This window comes from Podarcis filfolensis (genome assembly GCF_964270895.1).
Source record: "Podarcis filfolensis genome assembly, chromosome: 3".
Taxonomy (NCBI): domain Eukaryota; kingdom Metazoa; phylum Chordata; class Lepidosauria; order Squamata; family Lacertidae; genus Podarcis; species Podarcis filfolensis.
In genome coordinates this window covers 70,489,063-70,511,566 of record NC_139606.1, presented here as the reverse complement: position 1 = coordinate 70,511,566, position 22,504 = coordinate 70,489,063, and the positions used below count along the sequence as shown (strand labels likewise).

Here is a 22,504-nt window from a genome sequence, read left to right as displayed (position 1 = left end):
CACTGACTGGCAGCATCTCTCCAGCATCTGTTTCTGATAAGGTCTTTTCCTGCCCTTTCCTGGAGATTCTTGGGGCAGAGGTTTGAACCTGGATCTTTTGCATGCAGAGAATATGTTTCACATCTGAACTACAGCCCCTCTCTTTCTGTTTTAATCAGGTGGGTCTATTTGCTCACCTGCTTAAAAGAACTATGCGTTGCTACTGAGGAATAGTTTCTGCAGGGAGTTAGAATGCTACTAAAACAACCCAATAGATGTTTTGTTGGTTAGGTAAGAAGCACTGCATTATCCATCCTCTCCTGTGCCCAGCTCTGCATGTTGGGCTGGTGAGATGGGAACCTTATGGGGAGTTTGTTGAGTGCGTTCAACCAACAGCTGCAGTGTATGTACCTCTATGTCAGGCAGTTCTTCCAGTTGCGTTCCTAGCTGAGGGCTGCAAATGCCTCAACATATTACCTGTGAGAAGAAGGCTCTCTTCATTCCATTTCCTAAGCAGATTAAGCAAACGTGAACTGTTTCTTTCTCAAAAGCCTTGTTAACACAAGCAAATGTAATATTGAGTACAGGAGGTGGTGGTGATTTTGGTGGAAGGCCCTGTCCGCAGCCTACCCTTAATTCACGGGCTTTCTTCTTCTTTTTTCTTTGCACATAATTGTCTGTTGTCATAGAAAACCACAAGATGGGATGAAGGCCCTGTGTCAAAACTAGGCTATACATGTATATCTGCTCCACTTTCAGTCAACTTTAGATAGAAAGAAGAAGTGAGGCTGCAATCCTAACCTCACTTACCTGGGACTGAAGTAAGCCCCACTGAATTCAATAGGACCTACTTCTGAGTAGACATGATTTCAGCCTAAGTGTGTTTAAGGGCATAGCTAGAAGCATTTGAACTGTTGGCAGAGTTATAATGAGGCGCCGCCTGTGATTGATTAAAACTCACAGGTATGATAGTGGCTGTTCTCATGCAGTCCTCAACCTGTGTGCTTGGAAGTCAGCCCCACTGAGTTTAATGGCATCTGCTCCCCGTAAGTGAATGCAGCAGGATTGAAGCCTCGGTTCTTCAGGGACTACATCAAGTACAGTTTCTGAGATCTGCTGAGTATTCTGTCTGCTGCCTGTCTCTTTTTTTATATAAATCAGAACAGCAAGTGGTCAACTAATAAGGATTAGTAGTGGGGAGGTTTTATTTAATTCAGTTTGTAAGCTGCTTTATTCTGCGAAAATCCCTTAAAACACTGAGATTATATTTTTAATGGTACCAACACACTACCTTGAAATCTACAGTGTATGAGGCTTTTTAAGGATATTTTGAAAGAAGATTATGCACGGAATATTTCGCTTCACTGAAGACAAAAGGACACACACTGAAATAAGGGGGACTTGCAAGTTAAGTGTAATTCGGATATTACCCCATATGGTGACTTCCAAATTATACCTGGGTGTTTTAATTTATTGAGTGGCTGATAAGTTTATTCGAAAGGAAGCGAAAGACTTGAGCAGGTCATCCCTAATGACAATGATTGCTACTTTCCATTATATGGCAGGACATGTGCCATTGTTGCCATTGTGTAGCTTCGTCTTGGAAGGGCTCCAAGGGTCGTCTAGTCCAGCCCCTTGCAATTCAGGAATCTCACCTGAAGCATCCAGTACAGATGACCATCCAACCTCTGCTTAAAAACCTCCAAGGAAAGAGAGTCCACAACCTCCTGAGGGAGACGGTTCCACTGTTGAACAGCTTACTGTCAGAAATATTTTCCTTATGTTTAGTGGATTCTCCTCTCTTTTAACTTGAAGCCATTGGTTTGAGTCCTACCCTCCAGAGCAGGAGAAAACAAGAACACACAATGATGAAACACATACATTAGCTTTGCATGAAGAGACCAGCCATACCTTTGAAACCTGCATGAAATACCGGGGTGGGGTGGGGAGGCAGAGAGCAGATGCAGCTTTTTCCAAGTCGCATTCAAGGTACTAATGCCTTGGGAGAGGAAAAAAGATGGCAATGCTCCACATGAAGAGCTGCTTTTCAGCTTGTCACTGCTGTTGCTGTAGGTTTTAGTTGTGGTCTGCATGCCATTGGTGGCCATACATGCCTCTGTGCATCTTGGATGGCTGACTGGAGACAGTGGAACCTTATGGGTAGAAGCTGCAAATGCCACTATCTGTGCCTAGGTGTCCATTGGGAATAAGCTGAGAGAGGATATCCCGGTTGGTTAGTTGGTTGGTTGGTTGGTTGGTTGAATGACAGACTGCTATATATGTGTGTGTGTGTGTGTATCCCTTCACCCAAATATCCTAGGACAGTTCACAAGAGATAAATACAAAACTAGAATACAAATTACACAATGAAACAGAAACAAGAACAAACCAATAACCCCGCTCTCACAAACACATTTTAAAAATCATAGAATATAAATCAGCCAAATGCCTGGTTGAGGAGAAACTGTTTCTCCTGACCCCTTAAGATATGTAATGTGTTTTTCATTTGTGATGCTATGGCCAGGCCCCCAAATTGCTTGCTGGAGTAATATCTCTGGTGCCTGTATTTGGGGCTGCAGTTATTACGGGACTTGGTGTTCACATTAAGACCATATACTGACAGATCCAAAGCATGGCATTACATTGCAACTCTGCCGCAGCTGCTGTTTGTTTTGCTGTCATAGGCCTTTATTTTCATCCTGAAATGAATAATGGATCATGAATGTTTGACCAGCAAGGCAATCAGTGGCATGCAGTGCTTGGTGTCCATCAATAAAAGTAGCTGTGTTTCTTATTGACTTTCCTAGTGAAGGGTGGGAGCACACTAACATTATGGGGTTTGTGACAAAGACGACTCTTATCCTGTGTTCTGTTGATGGTAGAACCTGCTGCAAGCTATTTGGTCAGGGAAGTCTTGAAGCTAGGTCACCATATTGTAAGGGTGGAAGAATAGACAATGTGTTGCCATGGATGTGAACTTGCACTGTTGTACCAGTGCAGGGATTATGTCAATGTAGGCCAACATCATAGCTTTAAAGTAGATGGCTTCCTGCAAAGAATCCTGGGAATTGTAGTTTCCCCCTAACAGAGCTACAATTTCCAGCATCGTTAATACATTATTGTTCCCCCAGGGAGGAAAGCCATGCTTTAGATGTATGGTTGGAATGAGACTGTTGAGTTCCACTTGTGCAGCCATTCATTCATCCTAAGGCTAATGATTGTGGGGGGTGGGGGGATAGCATCTTGGCAGCATGTCCCCCCCCCCATCTACATGTGCTCATTATCATTATAATGAATCTCTAGAGCTTTGGATGGTCTTAATTCCATATACCATATTGGCCTGAATATAAGCCTCACTTTTCCCCCAAATTCTGACCGTGAAAAGTTAAAGTGCGGCTTAAATCCGCGACCTTACAAAAATTGGCTTTTACGATATCACTGCTGAAACAGACATACAGTAAAACAGAATGGGTGTGAGTGCCTGCAGAATTTTAAGGGAGCAGCTTATGATCGGGTATTGTCTTTTTTTCTTGTTCCCTTTGAATTTTAAAGGTGCGGCTTATATTCGGGCCAATACAGTAATTCTGCTCAGGTTGAATTATGCATCGCAAAACTGTTTTTGGAATTATGGCATAATATCACCAATGACTCTGTGGTTTATGTCCCCTCTCCAATCCTCAGAAACATGTAGGATGTTACTGATGGAGACTGAATTACATATTGGCGTTCTTTCTCCCCCGCTACCCTCCAGTCCTTGCTATTAAATTATTCACCCCTCTCCTCTCTGTGCAGTCTGTCTTAATTTAATTACAGTCCTAAAAATCGGTGTCATCACGTCTCGCGATAATCCTGTATAGCCATTGGTAAGCCTCATCCTCAGAGCTAGCATGCTGATGTAGCAGATCTGAGAGGTCTTGGGATGTAAGTCCTCTCTAGGCAGATGTTGTGTCTTTGTATGTTCCATATAAAGCATAGAAGACTGCTAGCATGAAGCAAAGCTACATAGGAATAGCATGGCATAATAATGACAAACTGCTTTATCCTTTCCCCCCTTTCCTTTTAGGAGCCCCGTGTTGGTATTCCAGTGCATACATCGCCATGTCATTTGCCTGGACTGTTTTCATTTATACTGTGTCACTATGCTGAACAATCGCCAATTTATCCATGACCCTGACCTTGGCTACTCCCTCCCATGTGTGGGTAAGTCATCCAGTATTTTTTCCCTCTCATATTACTTGGCTTAAATAGTAGGCAGGAATTACTAGCTCAAATAACAAATATCTATCACTCATTTTTTTTTTAAAAAATAGTAATCATGCAATAATTATTTGTCTTAGCGTCTGCTTCTTTTGATGGACTGCCTATTGGTTTCAGAAAAACTCCTCTAGTCCTCTTCTGCCTTTGCAGTGCTATATCTTGGTTCTAAAGGGCATTTCTTTTATAAGCATATGCATACATATTTTTTCACATTAGTATTTCATCATCATCAAGTGTTAAATGATGATAGCTATAAACTGCAGGGGGGGGGGAATAGAAAAGAAAAGCTGAATGACCTCCACATGTCTTCTTTAGAGTCAAATAAGTTGTTAACTTCATTGGCCTATCTTCAACAGCTAATAGGAAAAGTATGTAACAGGAATTTCAAATAACCTTCCTGGCTGGTGAAGTTATCTCTGTTAATTACCACTGTGTTGAGTGCATGGCAGAGCACCCGCAGCATTTGTTAGGTTGAGTATCCTTTCTGCTTGACTAGGGAGAGAAATGTGGATTAGAGGCATCAAAAATGGTTGATGATTGTGGAAAAAGGTGACATATCAGAAAAAAGCAAAACAGCAAAATGTTGATTCTTACACGCTGAACAATGAAAATTGCAAAACAGCTAATTTTCTTTCTTGCTCTCAGGTGTCAAATTTGCTGGCAGTACCATGCCATATCCATGTTTTTGTGACACACTGAGCATGGCAAGCCAAATAATTTATTTAATGCTGGATGAGCCACTTCTGGCAATGGATTTCCATCCTGTTTCTTAGAAGTATTGGATCCAGGAGAGGTGTAATGTTTTCTGTTTATTTTCATTATCTCCACTCACGTTAGTAATGGCCATGGTTGAATTTTGAGCAGGCTCATTCCAACATTCATCAGAAGAGTTCCCACCTTAGGCATCAGCTTCCAGGAAGACACATGTACAGTTCATCAAATTCCAATTATTTAGTGGTTATCCTCTGCAGCAGAGGAGAAGTCATTGGGATTTTCTTCCCTATGCTAAGTTTCAAGCTGACACTACTATTAAAATGGTTTGGGACTCCCTGGGAAATTACTTCATGACATTAAAGAGTCACTGCATTGCACTTTTAATTGAAATTTTTGTTGTCATCATTGTTATTCATATTTTAGTTCTGGTCCTTTTGCTCTGTTTAGTTGGCTACTACTTTGGGACAAAATATTTCTTGATAAATATATCAGTATTCATTTATTGGATTTATTGACATACTCCAGCAATCTATTATTATTATTATTTTTTGCCTTACGTTTTTTATTCTCAGCTTGTTAAGTAGTAATTTAGCCTCAGCTATGTCTCAGCCCATGCATATCATCTGCTGTGGGTTTAACTAGATGTGACATTGAGTTCCAGGACACTTTCCATCATTTAAAAAGGAATAAAGAAAAACAGTCTTATAGGTCTGTGATTGAAAGTCTAGGAACTACTGGTGAAGCAACTGCTTACCCCACTTTTCCTCCTGCAGTTTGTTTGCTAGAAATACTGCCCTACCCCTGTTTTGCCCACCTTCAGAATAAAATATATGGGGACCTCATATTTTTTCTCTTCAGGCACAAAACTAGACAGCTGTGGGGATATTTTGTGTGGACAAGCAACAGAAGGGGAAAGTGTTAAGCCTACTCTGCCACTCTTCTGTTCCTGGCTGAATTTTTCAATTGCTGCTTTCCTTTAAAAAAAGGTGTAGTTGACATAATAGATTGATGCTTACCAAAGTAGCTGAGACTAATTTATCTTTTTGCTTCCACATGGCTTCTTTTGTGGGAAATATAAACCAATATCTTTCTAAAGAGCATATGTCAAAATGCACCATTGTTAACATTATTCAGCAGCGGGGGGAAGCTGAAGACAGACCCAACAGAACTGATTGTTCCATAGTGAAGACTTTTCATTTCCATTACTTCTGAGTAGTTGAATATAGAATTGTAGTGTGTCAATAAAAACCCCCTCTAAAATTAGTTTGTTATTCATACTTGTTGTTGTTGTTTGTATACCACCCTATACCCGCAGGTCTCAGGGTATACTTGTGATCTTACTCCTTAGAAACACTGACACCATGGTTGTTGTTGAAATTTATATACCACCCTTCATTTGAGGGTCACAGGGCAGTTTACAGTACAAAAATACAACAGTTTTGTTGTATTCTGGACATTACTTTATAGATCTGTTTGAATTAAAAATGGGGTTACTTCAGCTCCAGCCAAGCCACTGATAAGTCTTATTGGTGTCACTGAGGTTGGTCCCAGAAATGCTAAAAAATAATATTCCTCCGTTCTCTTTGGTGCATATGGGTGCAAATACAGGAGGCAAAGTCTCAGCTTTGTTTAGTTTGCTTAAATGTTAAAATTAACACTGTTCATTCTGGTGTTGTTATTTTGGGGAAATTATATAACATCATTATCATAGCCAGCAGTTTCCATTAACATTTGACTCTCTGCTTTTGATGCTATCAAGGGAATGATCAGATCTTGCTGGAGATACACAGTCATGGGGAAAAGAAAGTGCACCCTCTTTGAATTCTGTGGTTTTACATATAGCAATCATTTGTTCCTTAGCAAGTCTTAAAATTAGGTAAATATAACCTCAGATGAAAACCACATATGACATATTATACCATGTCATTATTTATTTAACAGAAATAAAGCCAAGATGGAGAAATCATGTCTGAAAAAACTAAGTACACCCTTACTTCTTCCTTAGGAATTAATAGGCTAATGTAATGGTTATAGAGGTTGCTCATGCGTAAGTTGCCACCACTCCTGGCTAGGTTGCCTGGTTAAACCTTTTCTGTCTGGACAGCCCTTCACTTCGTGGCTGTTTCAGTCGCTAGCAGAATCCGTCAGTGGGCGTTTCTTGAACTTCTTCCAGCAAAGAAGTTCTTTGACGCCAAGTCTACGCCTACTTTCCCTGTGCGGAAGTCTTCTGCGCAGGGTGGGTGTGGGTAGCGGAGGACCTGTGCTCTGCCCGCTGGTCTCCGGCGAGGAGTCCTGGAGCCCCCTCGCCGATTCCCCCATCTGCCCCTCTTTATCCCTGGTGTTACGCTGATTTCCTTCCCCAGCCAATGAGCTGCCTCTCTCCCTGCTGGGCCCTTCTCCAGCATCGCTTGGGAGCCTTGCCTCCACCTCTGGCTCCGATGTCAGTTCCCTGACAGCTAAGTAGCGGACAGGGGCTGCTAATCAAATGTCCTTGCTTAATTGATCATCAGCAAGTGTGCCCAGGTCTATTAAAGCCAAAGTTTCCGCAGTTTGCTGGTCTGGAGCATTCAGGTGCCTTTTAACACAATGCCAAGGAGGAAAGACGACACAACGCTCTTAGGGAAGCAAGTGCTGCTGCCCTTGAAACTGGGAAGGGTTCTAGGCCACCTCCAACCAATTTTAAGTCCTTCATTCTACAGTGAGGAAGATTATTCAGAAGTGGGAAACATTCAAGACAGTTGCCAATCTTCTCAGGAGTAGACGTCCCAACAAATTCACCCCAAGGTCAGACAGTGCAATGCTTGGAGAAATTGGCCGGGGCGGGGGGCAGGAACCAAGTTACGTCTCAGGCTCTACAGGCCTCAGTTAGCATGTTAAATGTTAAAGTTCATGACAGTGCAATGAGAAAAAAAACTGAACAAGTACAGTTTGTTTTGAAGGGTTTCCAGGAGAAAGCCTCGTCTCTCTAAAAAGAACATGGCAGCACAGCTTTGGTTTGCAAAGTTGCATCTGAAGAAACCACAATATTTCTGGAACAACATCCTTTGGTTAGAATGAGACCAAAGTGGAGATGTTTGGCCATAATGCACAACACCACATTTAGCAAAAACCAAACACAGCATATCAGCACAAGCACCTCATACCAACTGTCAGGCACAGTGGTAGAGGTGTGTTTTGCAGCCATGGGACCTGGGAACCTTGCAGTCATTGAGCCGACCATGAACTCCTCTCTATGCCAAACTATTCTATAGTCAAATGTGTGGCCATCTGCCCAACAGCTGAAGCTTGGCCAAAACTGGGTCATGCAACAGGACAAGGATTCCAAGCACACCAACAGAATGACTGAAAAAGAACAGAATCAAGGTGTTGCAATGGCCCAGTCAAAATCCAGATCTCAGCCCAATTGAAATGCTGTGCGGGACCTTAAGAGAGCTGTGCATAAACAAATGCCAGCAAACCTCAATGAACGGAAGCAACGTTGTAAAGAAGAATGGGCCAAAATTCCTCCACAACAATGTCAAAGTGCAAGTAGATAAATAGGTACTGCTCCGGCGGGAAGGTAAATGGCGTTTCTGAGCGCTGCTCTGCTTCGTCAGAAGTGGCTTAGTCATGCTGGCCACATGACCCGGAAGCTGTTCGCTGGCTCCCTTGGCTAGTAAGGAGAGATGAGCACCGCAACCCCAGAGTTTTCTGCGACTGGACCAAACGGTCAGGGGTCCCTTTACTACTGCTAAAAGTGGTTCTACAAGCTATTGAATCATAGGGTGTCCTTAGTTTTTCACACATGACTTTTCAATTTTGGCTTTATTTCTGTTAAATAAATCATGACACAGTGTAATATTCCATGTGTTGTTGTTAATCTGAGGTTGTATTTTCCTAATTTTAAGACCTACTAAGGAACAGATGATTGTTATTATATCTTCGTATGTAAAACCACTGAATTCAAGGAGGGTGCGCTTTCTTTTTCCCATGACTGTATATATATCTGGATAAATCTAGAGGTCAAAAACCCTTCAGGAAAATAACAGGATTTACTTCATTGGATCGCTGTAACTGAGAACAGAGATGTGTTTCATAGATGCATAGTAATTTGAGCATGAAATATGTAGTGAAAAATGTATTTTGTACAAATAACATTTTTCAAATCAATTTTGTAACTTGTGTGCCTTAATGGCAGGGTCATTACACATAGGGTGCTTCCAGACATGGATGATTTAGTAGCACACAGTCATTTCGGTTCTGCTTTAAGATAGAAATGGAATAGCAACTTTTTTTCCAGACTTCTAGAATCTGTCACCAAGTGGACAGACCTTTTCCCCCTGCTCCAAATGTGAGGGGAGTGGAGTAATTTTCATTGGGACCACTTTGTTTATTTATTTCATAAAGTTTATACACCACTTGGTTGTAAAAAATACCACTCAAAGCAGTTTCCCCCATTATGTGTGGAGAAAATGTAGAGTACTCCCCCTTGCTGCGTTTCCAAGCATGATCCTGTTACCCATTAGCTTCAGTTTAGGAAGGAAAAAGAAAATGGAAATAAAGATAATGATGATATCTGGAAGGGAAAGGATTAAAGTGATTAAGCTGATTCTTAGAAAGGAATGACATCATAGAGAACATTTATTTATTCTCTTTATGAAGCAATGATTGGCCAAACAACCTGTTGTACAGCTGTGTGATGTATGTGTTTTAGAAAGAAAGTTGAACAGAGGGAAAATGTTGTGATCACTGTGTCATGCAGATGCCCTATTAAAAGTGAGTGGCAGGGGAACATGACTGTTCCACAGTAGATGTCTCCTTTGGAAGCAACCATAGATTAGAGGCCAGAGAACAAATATTTCTCATATTATTTCAGATTAATATGTGAATACCAGGTTTCCCAATCTACTTTCCCTCACTATGTGCACATTACTCTGCCCCTTCTCGCTCCAGCTTTCATTCTTTCCTGGGCCTTTTGGCTGCCATTGGCTGAACACCCTCTGCCTGCGCCACTATTTGTGACATTAGGACAGTGAAGCAATAATTGCCAGAGGCTTCAGTAAATCCCTTACATTGAATGTAATGTGATGTGTGTGTGTGTGCGCGTGTGTGCGCGCATGTGTGCACACATGCGCTGTGCTCCATAACTGGCATACCTGAATGTGGAGATCTAAGTTACAATCTGATAGATTGCCTAGAAAAATACTACCTGGTGTAGGGTTGTTTTCTATAGATAGTCTAGCAAGTATTGTTTAGAATTTATGAGGACATAAGATGCTGCTTTATACTTATTATCCTTCTAGCCTGCTATTGTCTACTCTGACTGGCAGAGGCTTTCCATGGTATCCAGCAGAGAGGGGTGTTTCCCATCACCTGCTCTCTGACTCTGTTGATGTGTGATACTAGGACTGAACCCACAATCTTCCATGTGTAAAGCATGTACTGAGTGATGAGCCCTACCCACTCTTTCAGAGGGTTAAAATGCATTAGACAATGTCCAATCATGTCAATTCAGAATTCAATTCAGATGTCAGGGCTTCTAATTGCTGGAACACCAATATTTTACAATAGCTGGTCTGATTATTTAAAACAGAGCTATGATTTAAACCCATTCTATGTGTAGATACTGAGACTTTGCACTTAGGAGCAAAACCCACTACAAAATAGTTTTCTCGTCTTATGGTAACTAAACTCTATCCCATTTCTCTTTATGGTGTCTTAAATTAATGAGTCTTCATGCATAGATATTTCCATGAGTACTGACCTCTAAATATCTTTGAAATAATTAATAAGGTGCTTAGAGGGATAGGCTTGCATATGCATGAAAGCATATTTATGGTTATTTAGCTAGTAGAAAGGGCACTGAAATTTCATCTGAAAAAAATGACACTTACAGAAAACCACACAGCGTATTTTAACATGAACCCTACCACTTTCCATTAAAAAGGGGTGGGGGAAGGATGATAACTATGTGGGGTTATAGCCCACAAGGGAGTATAAACATGTCATGGAGCAGGAATGCCAAGAGAAGAATGGTGAGGCTAAGAATTGCAAGCTTTTACATTGCTGCAAGCATTTTGCAAAAATGGCTCTACGTCCATTTACGCCTGAAGAGTTCATCATATTTTGTGACATATTCTAAAGAGATCGGAGAAAAAGAAGCTATTCCCATCAGAACTGTAAAATGCTTTTTGTATCTTGAGGTGATCTCTATATTATCACAGATAAATAAAGTTACCTCTAGTTGCTGTTGGGACTATTATTAAAAATTGTGAGGGGGGCGGCACACACACTTCTTTAAGAGCAATATAAGAACACTCCTGGGAATTGGTTCCTATGTGAGTATCCTATAACAACAAGTTATAATTGGTGGTGGGTTCTCAAGCCCCTGGTCTCTGCTAACAGGAGCTGTCTTTGGGTTCAGTCCAATAATTGCCACCCTCAATTTTTCACCATCTTACATAAGGACCTCATATATTGGGCAGTTTCACTGCCAGAAGAATTGAGAGGTAAAGTAGCCTGAGCTGATAGGATATAGCAAAGCCAATGAGGGAAAGTGGAAATTAAAATGCATGGTGCCACATACAGTTCCTAATGCATGATGGCTGTGGGATCAGAGGCATGGATACTGCATTCCCATGGCAGAAAAAAGTTAGTCATCAATAGGTTTGCAGCTAAGTCAATACATTGCTGAACCCATTGCTGAGTAACCTTAACTCTTCAACCTTCGTATTTAAATCATTGGTACACACTCCTCACCTATATAACTGTTCAGGATTAAACGGATGCAAAAGGGTTTTTAGCTTTCTTCCTGACATATTTCCCATTCTTTCCAGTGTTCATGGGGTGAGGGTTGATGCTTACCCAGCCAGAATGATGCCAGTCACACACAAGAGGGAAGTAGGAGCATGTTTGGGAGAAACAAGAGCTTTGCAGAAATACCAAAAAGTGGGCAAAATCCTCACAAAACAGCTGAAACAGAACTATGCATGTGTCAAAATCTGTGTGTGACTATCTCCTTTCATCCAAACAAAATTAAATCTGCAATAATGTTCCCCTGGTTTCTCAGTGCATCCCTCCTTAGATTGGGTATTTGTGAATATGGTCAATTTCAGTGCTTCTCTGTCTCTTACTTTTGCTGTCTTAAATTTATTTATTTTTTTATAAAAATTTTATTGGTTTTTTAACACATAATAATAGACAATACAAAACAATACAAAAACAGACAAACATATAAACACGTATAATTTCTTCACATTTTTTCTTAAACCTTCTTTCATCGACTTCCTCATACCTCCCCTTTCTGCATCCCTGTTTTAAAATTTTCCAGCAAGTCCCAATGTCAACTTATAACACTTTTTTCCCCCCTTTGAATCCTTTTTCTCATATCCAATTGTTTGTCCCCGCAATTCTGTTCTACCTGACCCAAAACATTTTAACACTCATTAATTTTGCAACAGTTCTTAAGATAAGCTTTAAATTTCTTCCAGTCTTCTTCCACCGTCTCTCTCCCTTGGTCGCGGATTCTGCCAGTCATCTCCGCCAGTCCCATGTAGTCAATCACCTTGGTCTGCCATTCTTCCAGTGTGGGTAGTTCTTGTGTCTTCCAGTACTTTGCTAGAAGTACTCTTGCTGCTGTTGTAGCATACATAAAAAACGTCCTATCTTTCCTTGAGACCAATTGGCCCACCATGCCCAGGAGAAAGGCTTCTGGTTTCTTCACAAATGTGCATTTAAGCACCTTCTTCATTTCATTATAAATCATTTCCCAGAAGACCTTAATCCTTGGGCACGTCCACCAAAGGTGGTAAAAGGTACCTTCAGTTTCCTTACATTTCCAACATTTATTATTGGGCGTGTGGTAAATTTTTGCAAGCTTGACTGGAGTCATGTACCACCTATAGATCATTTTCATAATGTTTTCTCTTAAGGCATTACATGCCGTAAACTTTATACCGGTGGTCCATAACTGTTCCCAGTCAGCAAACATAATGTTATGACCAGTATCTTGTGCCCATTTAATCATAGCTGATTTAACCGTCTCATCCTGTGTATTCCATTTCAACAGCAAGTTATACATTCTTGACAAATTTTTAGTACTGGGTTCCAAAAGCTCTGTTTCTAATTTTGACCTCTCCACCTGGAAACCAATTTTCCTGTCCTGTTTAAAAACTTCATTTATCTGATAGTAATGTAGCCAGTCTCTTACTTTTGACTTCAGTTTCTCATAATTCTGCAATTTCACTTTTCCCTCCTCATATTCTATAATTTCCCAATATTTTGGCCATTTTGATTCCATATTAAGTTTTTTCACTTCCTTAGCTTCCATTGGTGACAACCACCTAGGGGTTTTGTTTTCTAACAGATCTTTATATCGGGTCCACACATTATATAATGCTTTCCTAACAATATGGTTTTTAAAACCTTGATGAGCTTTAACCTTGTCATACCATATATACGCATGCCAGCCGAATCTATTATTGAACCCTTCCAGATCCAAAATGTCTGTATTTTCAAGAAGCAGCCAGTTTTTCAGCCAGCAGAAGGCCGCTGATTCATAATAAAGCTTTAAGTCCGGCAGGGCAAACCCCCCTCTTTCTTTTGCATCTGTTAGTATCTTAAATTTTATTCTGGGCTTTTTGCCCTGCCAGACAAATTTAGATATATCTCTCTGCCACCTCTTGAAACATTCCATTTTGTCCAAAATCTGCAATGTTTGAAACAAAAACAGCATTCTCGGCAAGACATTTGTCTTAAATTTAAGTCATCCCATTTCCACAGCAGTTTGAGTGTGTGTGTTAAAATTCAACATTTTAGTATGAATTTCTCCCAATGTACACATGTTTGTACGCAATTGTGCCTAGTATACACATTTTTTGCAAAGGAATTTCCCCTAATATAATGCATTTGTGTGTGTTATTTTCACTGACATATGTTTCCAAGCATATGCATTTATGTAAACATTACTTGGCTGGAGAATTGTATTGCAAAATTCAGAAAAGTGCATATTTTGAAGGAAGGCTGTTTCAGTTTGTGTATTGTTTCAAAAAGAGTGAATTAGGTAAGCTGTATACAATGTGAACTGAATTGAATTTTTTCCCATCCCTACCTCAGACCTGAGCAGTCTCCTGGCTGAGAAGGATGAGGTTTGAAGGCAGAGATTGGCCCAAATGCCTGCCTTCAAAGTATCCCTTTGAGCATTTTATATCTGCACCTTCAAAACCTCTCAGCGTGACCCTTCTCAGACAGGGAGGCTGCCCAGAGCTGAGTTCAGAAAGTACAACCTCCTTGTTTATGTATTATTTCAACTGTACAGTCCACCCTTCCTCTCCAAAGAGAGCCCAGGTAGCTCACAATAATAAAAAATGCATTAAAATTAAAATAACACTATAAACAAATTGCAAAAAACAGTTTGGGTTCAGAAGGTATCCTAACATGTGTTTTCTATGTGGTTTTCGCTCTCCCTTTTAATCAAACTGAAGATAGTCCACCAGCCATGTATGGTGGCCCAAAAGGGACTCAATAAGCTCCATTTTTGTTTCATGTCTGAAATTCATAGTTATGGGGGGGCTTTCAAATATCTGGCATAGCAAAATGCATGGATAATAGGCTGTGTTTCATTAGATAAGGCACAGGCTATGGTATATGCAGGCCTGGTTTATATGCTCATTTTAAAAAGATATTTTTAATCACGAAGTCCCTCGTAATTCTTCTGTGGTTCATGTTCTTTTGAATATGCTTCAATATGATGAAAAAGAAAATGTTCTGTAGTATAAACCCAGAGTTTATCTGTTTTTCAGCACATGGACAAGAACACTAGACTAGACTGGAAATAATTTAAATGGTCATACTGTCCATTTTGTATTAGTGGTTTTTTTAAAAAGAAAGAAAGAAATTTTTAATGACATATAAATATTTTTTGCATCATTTTATTTAAGACAGCTTAAATAATGGGCATTGTGGGAAACATAAAAGCAGAAGGAAAATATGCTTCGAGAAGAAGCAGCTATTAATGAGCAAATTCGCCCAATGTAGTAACTACATTTTCTTGAATTTATTTTGTTCACTTACTTGCAATGATATACTAAATTGGTTCACACGGATAAAAAGCAAAGAAAAGCACAGTTTTGAGGGCAATGAATCAAACTAGTTTTAGTTGCCTATAGAATGGTGTTTACAGCTCATCTAAAATGGCAATTGCTGGCAAATTAAAACAAGTGAACAGAAGAGAGATTTCTACCCCCCACCACATTTGTGTTTCCTCACCCCCCTGCCCCAAAATAGTAAGAGTGGTGGGCAAAAAATGGCATGGACATTTCAGTGGTGACACATCTTAATGGAACTTATCCCCATAGGATGGGTCTTTGGTCCCCTCTTTATATCATTTTAAATGAGCCTTTAAAACTTATGTCTTTCAGTCTGCTTTCAGTTGCTGACACCCATCTGTTTTTTTAAAAAAATACTATTGTTCTGTGTTTTATCCTTACTGGTCTCCATCAGGATGTTTTTACGCTGCTATTTTATTTAATGTTTTAAATGTGTTTAATAATTCACATGGTTTTATGACTGTTTACGTTGTATTTATATTGGTTTGGTTATGTTTTATGTAAACCACTTTGTAGAAGCTTAGAAGCTTTAACCAGGAGAGTGGGATGTTAATACTTAAATAAATGATATACACAACCATAAAAAGTCATCCATTCAGACTCAGGTTTTAATTTGCCTTCTTTAATTTGCTGGCTTTAATGAAGGTGTCTTTATGTACAGTTAAATTACCATCTCCATTTTCTAAGTTAAGGTGAGCTCCTGGAAATTTATTTATTTAAATGAAGGCATCTAATCTTCCCTCTATTAGAATTCCTAATGGTTCATATGTGAGAGGGTTCCATAATCGGGAATAGTGTTCAGCTGGGAAAACCATCACCAGGTGCTTTTAGTTATAACTTGTCTCCAGTAGACAAACTCCAGAGACCATTTGGGCTATGTGCATAGGCTTGTAAGCCTTCAATTAATATTCTTAGACTTACTTTTTGAGCTTTGGTCTCTTGCATGGCATCGTTGCCACATCTCAGAACTGATGAAGAATGTTCTCCTTTGACTATGAGTTGACTTTAATTAAATTTCTGTGCCTGGAAAGTGAAAATCTAATTTTCTTTTTGACATTTTCTATATTACTACTTAGACAAAATTATGAAAATAATTAATCCCTGTGAAGCAGACAGCAGCATTATAAGAGGTACAAAAATATTGCATATAAATAATACCACTAATCACCAATCTGTTATAATTTATTGATGTAAGTGCTTATTACAAATCTTAAATCAAATTTGTTCTTGATGTAGAGAATCTGCCAAACTACTGCAAAAAGTAGCTGGATATCAGTAAATGATTTTACAGCTACTTTGAATCATTTTTACGTCTGTAAAAGATCAGTTTATGTGACTGTTTCCCATCTTCTTCCAAAATATAAGCAAATATGATTGATGAGTTGTACCACATAACATTGAGGAAACATTTGAATGCTCACTTTCAGCTTTCTGTTTCAAATGCTGTCCAGGCTAGAAGAGGATGGGAATGTTAACAGCATATATTTATGAAGCTAACTTATACTGAGGTAGATCATCAATACTTCTAGTAAAGTATCTCAGAGTATCTGCACCTAATTTGTTGCTTTAGCCCTAAATCAAAATTATTGCACATAGATAAAATGTGACATAAAATACCTTTGAGGATCACCTCTTTGCACACAAACCAGCCTTCACATTAAGTCCATTTAGAGGCCATTTTCACAGACCCTGAGGATCATCTAGTTCAAACCCTGCAATGCTGGAATCTCAGTTAGATCCTACATGGCAAATGGCCATCTAAGTTCTGCTTAAAAACATCCAAGGAAGGAGAGTCTACCACCTCTCATGGGAGTCTGTTCCACTGTCAAAGAGTTCTTACTGTCAGAAAGTTCTTTCTGATGTTTAGTTGGAATCTCTTTTCTTGGAACTTGAATCTATTGGTTCTCCAGAGCAAGAGAAAACAAGCCTGCTCCATTTCCCATGTGACAGCCATTTAGATATTTGAAGTTGGCTATCATATCTTGTCTCAGTCCTCTTATTCAGGCTGTTGTTATTTAGTCGTTTAGTCGTGTCCAGCTCTTTGTGACCCCATGGACCAGCGCACGCCAGGCACTCCTGTCTTCCACTGCCTCCCACAGTTTGGTCAAACTCATGTTAGTAGCTTTGAGAACACTGTCCAACCATCTCGTCCTCTGTCGTCCCCGTCTCCTCGTGCCCTCAATCTTTCCCAGCATCAGGGTCTTTTCCAGGGAGTCTTCTCTTCTCATGAGATAGCCAAAAGTATTGGAGCCTCAGCTTCAGGATCTGTCCTTCCAGTGAGCACTCAGGGCTGATTTCCTTCAGAAAAATAGGTTTGATCTTCTTGCAGTCCATGGGACACTCAAGAGTCTCCTCCAGAACCATAATTCAAAAGCATCAATTCTTCCTTATCCAGGCTAAACATACTCAATTCCCTCAGCCGTTCCTCATGACTTGGTCATCTTGGTCACCCTCCTCTGCACATGTTCCACCTTGTCAATATCTTTGTTAAATTGTGGCAGAATAGAGCGGTACCATTACTTCCCTTGCTCAGAACACTGTTGACTCTTGTCAACTCTTGTTGAAGCTTGTGGTCTACTAAGACCCCTAGATACTTTTCATATTTCCTACTGGCAAGCCAGGTGTCCTCCATCTTATATTTGTGCAGCTGGTTATTCCTGCCTCAGTGTAACATCTGACATTTGTTTCTATTGGCATTCATTCTGTTAGTTTTGGCCCATTTCTCCAATCTGTTAAGGTCATATTGAATGCTGATTCTGTCTTCAGCAGCATTGGCTACCCATCCCAGTTTGGTGTTGTCTGCAAATTTGATGCGCACCCCCTGAATATCTACATCCAAGTTGTTTATAAAGATGTTGAACCACAACAGGTTCTCTGTTGAAGGTACTAGCCAGGGAAAGGGTCCGTTGGGTTGTGGCATGCTGCCTTCAGAACACTGTTTTCAGGAAAGTAATCCAGCTGCCAAGTCCCATGTCTTTTTTTTAGTGCTGGAACAAATAGTGCAGTAGTGGTGTTTTTGACATGCAAAATACAGTCAACTAAAACGAATACCACATAACAGCACAACAGGATCACTAATTAAGACAAAAGTGGGAAAGATCCTCACTGATTGCAGTTCTTGGTGTGCTTGGTTGTGGGAAGAAATGTTTGCACCTGTATTTGATTGGAATTAGAATCGGATCAAAAATGTGAAAGGCTTCCACCCACATAGGAGGTAAATGGGACCCATAGCACTTGTTTGCTGCATCCTGGTTGAATTGGTTTTATTTCACTGTTATGATTTTGTGCTCTTACTGTTTTGCTGTTTTTTATTGTTTATATGTGGTTTAATTGTTTGTTTCTGATTTGTTAGCTGCTCTGGGAGGAGAAATATTGAGGAATGAGACATATTTCCTCCATACCCAGTAAACAAATAAACTATGCATATTGCTTGTATTGATAGTGCTCCATGCACTGGTCTTAGTCCCAAGCTGCTTCTGTTTGGGTATGTTGAAGGGAAAAGCAGTACTGGCTTCAGATCAGGACATATGAGGCTTTGTCCCTGGAAGAGCAGGGCCGCCCCCAGTGGAGAAATGTTCACATTGCATACACATGTACGACAAATGTTTTGAAATAAAAAGCACGTAGAAAGACAAATCTCATTGATTTTAACTTCCTAAAGAGATGCATATTCAAGTGTACAAATGAGAAGCTATAGCTTTCCACTTACTTCATACTGATTTATGAGCGTCAGAGCCATTAGCCCAGTATTTAAGTACCTTAGAAAGTCTCTTTCTTAATTTCCAGTTCAGCAAGTACTCAGGTTCATGAGTGGCTCTGTTGAATATGGCTAAGTGTGTTTCAGAAGCAGAGCAGACAATGAGAGACTGAAAAAAATGGATCATTGTCGTTCCATGGGTACCAAAATACCCCCTTAGTAAATGGAAGGAAAAAAAGGAGAAAAAAGAACAGCAATGAAATGAATTTATTTGAAACTAGGATGTATATGTATGTGTGTGTGTGTGTGTGTATGCGCGCATGTTTTCAACAGTGTGAAGAAAGACATCAGAATTTGGAACAGAATTGTTGACAGGCATTTGATGGAGTAATATAATATAATATAATATAATATAATATAATATAATAATATAATAGGAGGGTCCAAATTACAAGCACCTCCAGCAACAGGGGAGATGCTTCTGATGGGACAGTTCCACATCACTAGGAAGTATCCAAATGAATGAGTAAGCTACATTCACCATTCTAATTTAGAACATGAACACACTTCAATCAACAGAACCCGAACTGTTAACGCGTTAACACATAATACCCATTCCACAATTGTAATAGTTTGAGCTTTTAATGTGGCAGCACCTACACATTGGAACCCCCTGCCTATTGATATCAGGCAAGCTCCTTCAGTGTACTCTTTCTGGTGCCTGCTAAAAACATTCTTATTCAGACAAGCCTACCCAGATGTTTATAAAGTTGGTGCAAGTTTTAAGTCTATTGTCATTTTAACTTTTGAGAAGAATTAAATTATTGCTGTTAATTTTTCTTAGTGATAATTTTCTTGTTTTATTTTGAGGTTGTCTTTTCTTTTTAAAAGAAACAACAATCAAGCAGTGTACAAAATTTTATGAAATAAATAAAATAGGACAGAATGACATATTGTTTTATTTGAATCCAGTGGTAACTCAGCATCTTTCTTAGATTAACTTGGAGTGCCTGATGTTAGCACCTTAAAATTGGCTCTGTGTGACATTCTTGAGATGCTGCTTTCTCTTATTTCTTTAGATATATTATGGCTCTGGATGTTGTTTGATACACAGATAAGTGGATACATTAATGCCTTGCATTTCCACTATTTATGCAGCCACTGTATTTTCCAAAGCAGAATCCCCACAGAGAAGGTGTGCATGCAGCTTACACATCTCCCCTAAATGAGTTCCCCATTGTACAATGCATTGACAGTGCAATTTAACATTAAGACTCGACCCTGGATTAGACCAAAGTGCATCTAGTCTCCAGCATTCACATTCAGCAGTGGCCAGCCAGGTAAATTCCCCTTTGGAAGCTCAAAACCAAGAAAGCATGAAACACTTGCACTCCCTCTTAGTGTGTCCAAGGCTGCTCTTTAAAATATACACATAGGAGAGTTATCAATTAAGCTTAGCTCAAATGTGGGCAAATGTAACACAAACAAACAGCTGGTATTTATCATTATGGTTTCTGCACACATAATGTTGACTAACAGAGTGTCAGAGACAAAAGGGAGCTCAGCTTTTCAGGTAAATAGAGTAACAGGAGCAGTGCTGTCATTAGGCCAACTAGGCAGCCACCTAATGCACAGACCTCAGAAAGCTCAAACTAATAAACACTTATACACACTCAGCAATATTGCAAAAGAGACTAGTTGACTTGGCAGCTACCATATATATATATTGAGGTCCAAGCATCAGCACTTGACCTCAAGGAACTGGTGATAAAATTTGCAAAGCAAAAGGCACACAGACTGAAATTTTGATTCAGGTAGGTAGCCGTGTTGGACTGACACAGTCAAAATAAATAAAAAATTGTCCAGTAGCACCTTAGAGACCAACTACGTTTGTTCTGGCTATAAGCTTTCGTGTGTATCTAAAGAAGTGTGCATGCACACAAAAGCTTATACCCAGAACAAACTTAGTTGAAATTTTGATGTGCCTGATATTGAAACTTTTATTAGACTTGCACTTTCAACATTTCAGTTCACAAGATTATTCAGAATGATCCCCAGGCTAAAACATTTATTTTGTATTTGAGAAACATTGTCTTACTTATTACTGCAATTTAAAGTAAATTTAGCAGTTTCAAGTTTGGGGCTTTTCATTTTTTCCTACAAGACATGTGTTTTTGAAAATTGAAGTTAGCAAATTTTTTTGGGGGGGGGGGATTGGTGCAAATACTTAGCCTTGCCTAAGGTGCAAAATAGCCAGGCACAGTTGTATTTTGTTAGTCATGTTCCATTGTCCCAAGTAACATCATGCTGGAGTAAGGATTGATATTATGGGAGTTTATTTAGTAATAAGTGCTAGCAGAGAGACAGTTTTTTTGCTAGGTATATTGAAATGAAACTCTAAGGTAAATAATAAGCATTTTAGTAGGGCAGGGGAGGGAATCCTACTTAATCATATATTTTAACTGCTTGAAGCCATTCCAGCCTCTTGAGGAAATAGTGGCTCTTGTAACAGCATCTAATTATTTCTTTTCTAAAGAAGACCAACTGCACGAATAGCAATTATTTTAAAGCTTTCCATAAAGGTATTTCTCACCTTAAAAAAAAATCTTTCTAGATTTTAGGAAGAAAGATATTTCCAGGTCTATACAGCACAACAGAACAGGAAGGATAATGTTGAGTCTCTGAATTTGCAGTTGTCACTCATGGAAAATACTGTGCCTCAGTTTCAAAACGGTGATTATGTGGTGGAATAATTTTTGGAATACTTCCTAGCAGTTTGCAAAGGCAGAACTACATGTGAAAAGGATCACTACATGTGAAAAGGATCACTACACGTGAAAAGGATCTAGGAGTCTTGGTTGACCATGAGCCAACAGTGTGACGCGGCAGCTAAAAAAGCCAATGCAATTCTGGGCTGCATCAATAGGAGTATAGCATGTAGATCAAGGGAAGTAATAGTGCCACTGTATTCTGCTCTGGTCAGACCTCACCTGGAGTACTGTGTCCAGTTCTGGGCACCACAGTTCAAGAAGGACACTGACAAACTGGAACGTGTCCAGAGGAGGGCAACCAAAATGGTCAAAGGCCTGGAAACGATGCCTTATGAGGAACGGCTAAGGGAGCTGGGCATGTTTAGCCTGGAGAAGAGGAGGTTAAGGGGTGATATGATAGCCATGTTCAAATATATAAAAGGATGTCACATAGAGGAGGGAGAAAGGTTGTTTTCTGCTGCTCCAGAGAAGCGGACACGGAGCAATGGATCCAAACTACAAGAAAGAAGATTCCACCTAAACATTAGGAAGAACTTCCTGACAGTAAGAGCTGTTCGACAGTGGAATTTGCTGCCAAGGAGTGTGGTGGAGTCTCCTTCTTTGGAGGTCTTTAAGCAGAGGCTTGACAACCATATGTCAGGAGTGCTCTGATGGTGCTTCCTGCTTGGCAGGGGGTTGGACTCGATGGCCCTTGTGGTCTCTTCCAACTCTATGATTCTATGATTCTATGAAGTATTGGGGAAAGCATCCATGAGGAGTGTCAGTAGTTCAATTTTTAGAAGTGCTGCTGAAGGACACAAACAGATACTCGTTATTACAAATAAAACCCTTTCCTAATGCTCCTTTAGCACTCCCTATAGTAGTCAGCATGCCACATCTTCCTCCTCTACAAATGGTCGTTTTCCTTTGGCAAGGATCATTTGCATAACCCCTCAAGTGTATGAAATCCTTGGCTATAAACAGATATATTATCTCCCTCAAAAATTACTCAATGTAGTCAT

At 39.8% G+C, this 22,504-nt stretch overlaps 1 protein-coding gene across 4 annotated transcripts in view; it reads left to right on the top strand.

Annotated features, from left to right (window-relative positions):
* The window catches only part of PRKN (parkin RBR E3 ubiquitin protein ligase), a 610,775-nt gene that overhangs the window by 375,918 nt on the left and 212,353 nt on the right, over positions 1-22,504 (top strand). For all 4 annotated transcript variants that reach the window (XM_083605872.1, XM_083605873.1, XM_083605874.1 and 1 more), the window contains one exon: positions 4,043-4,179. In XM_083605872.1, coding sequence (XP_083461998.1) covers positions 4,043-4,179 — 137 coding nt within the window. The remainder of the gene's footprint in view (positions 1-4,042; positions 4,180-22,504) is intronic.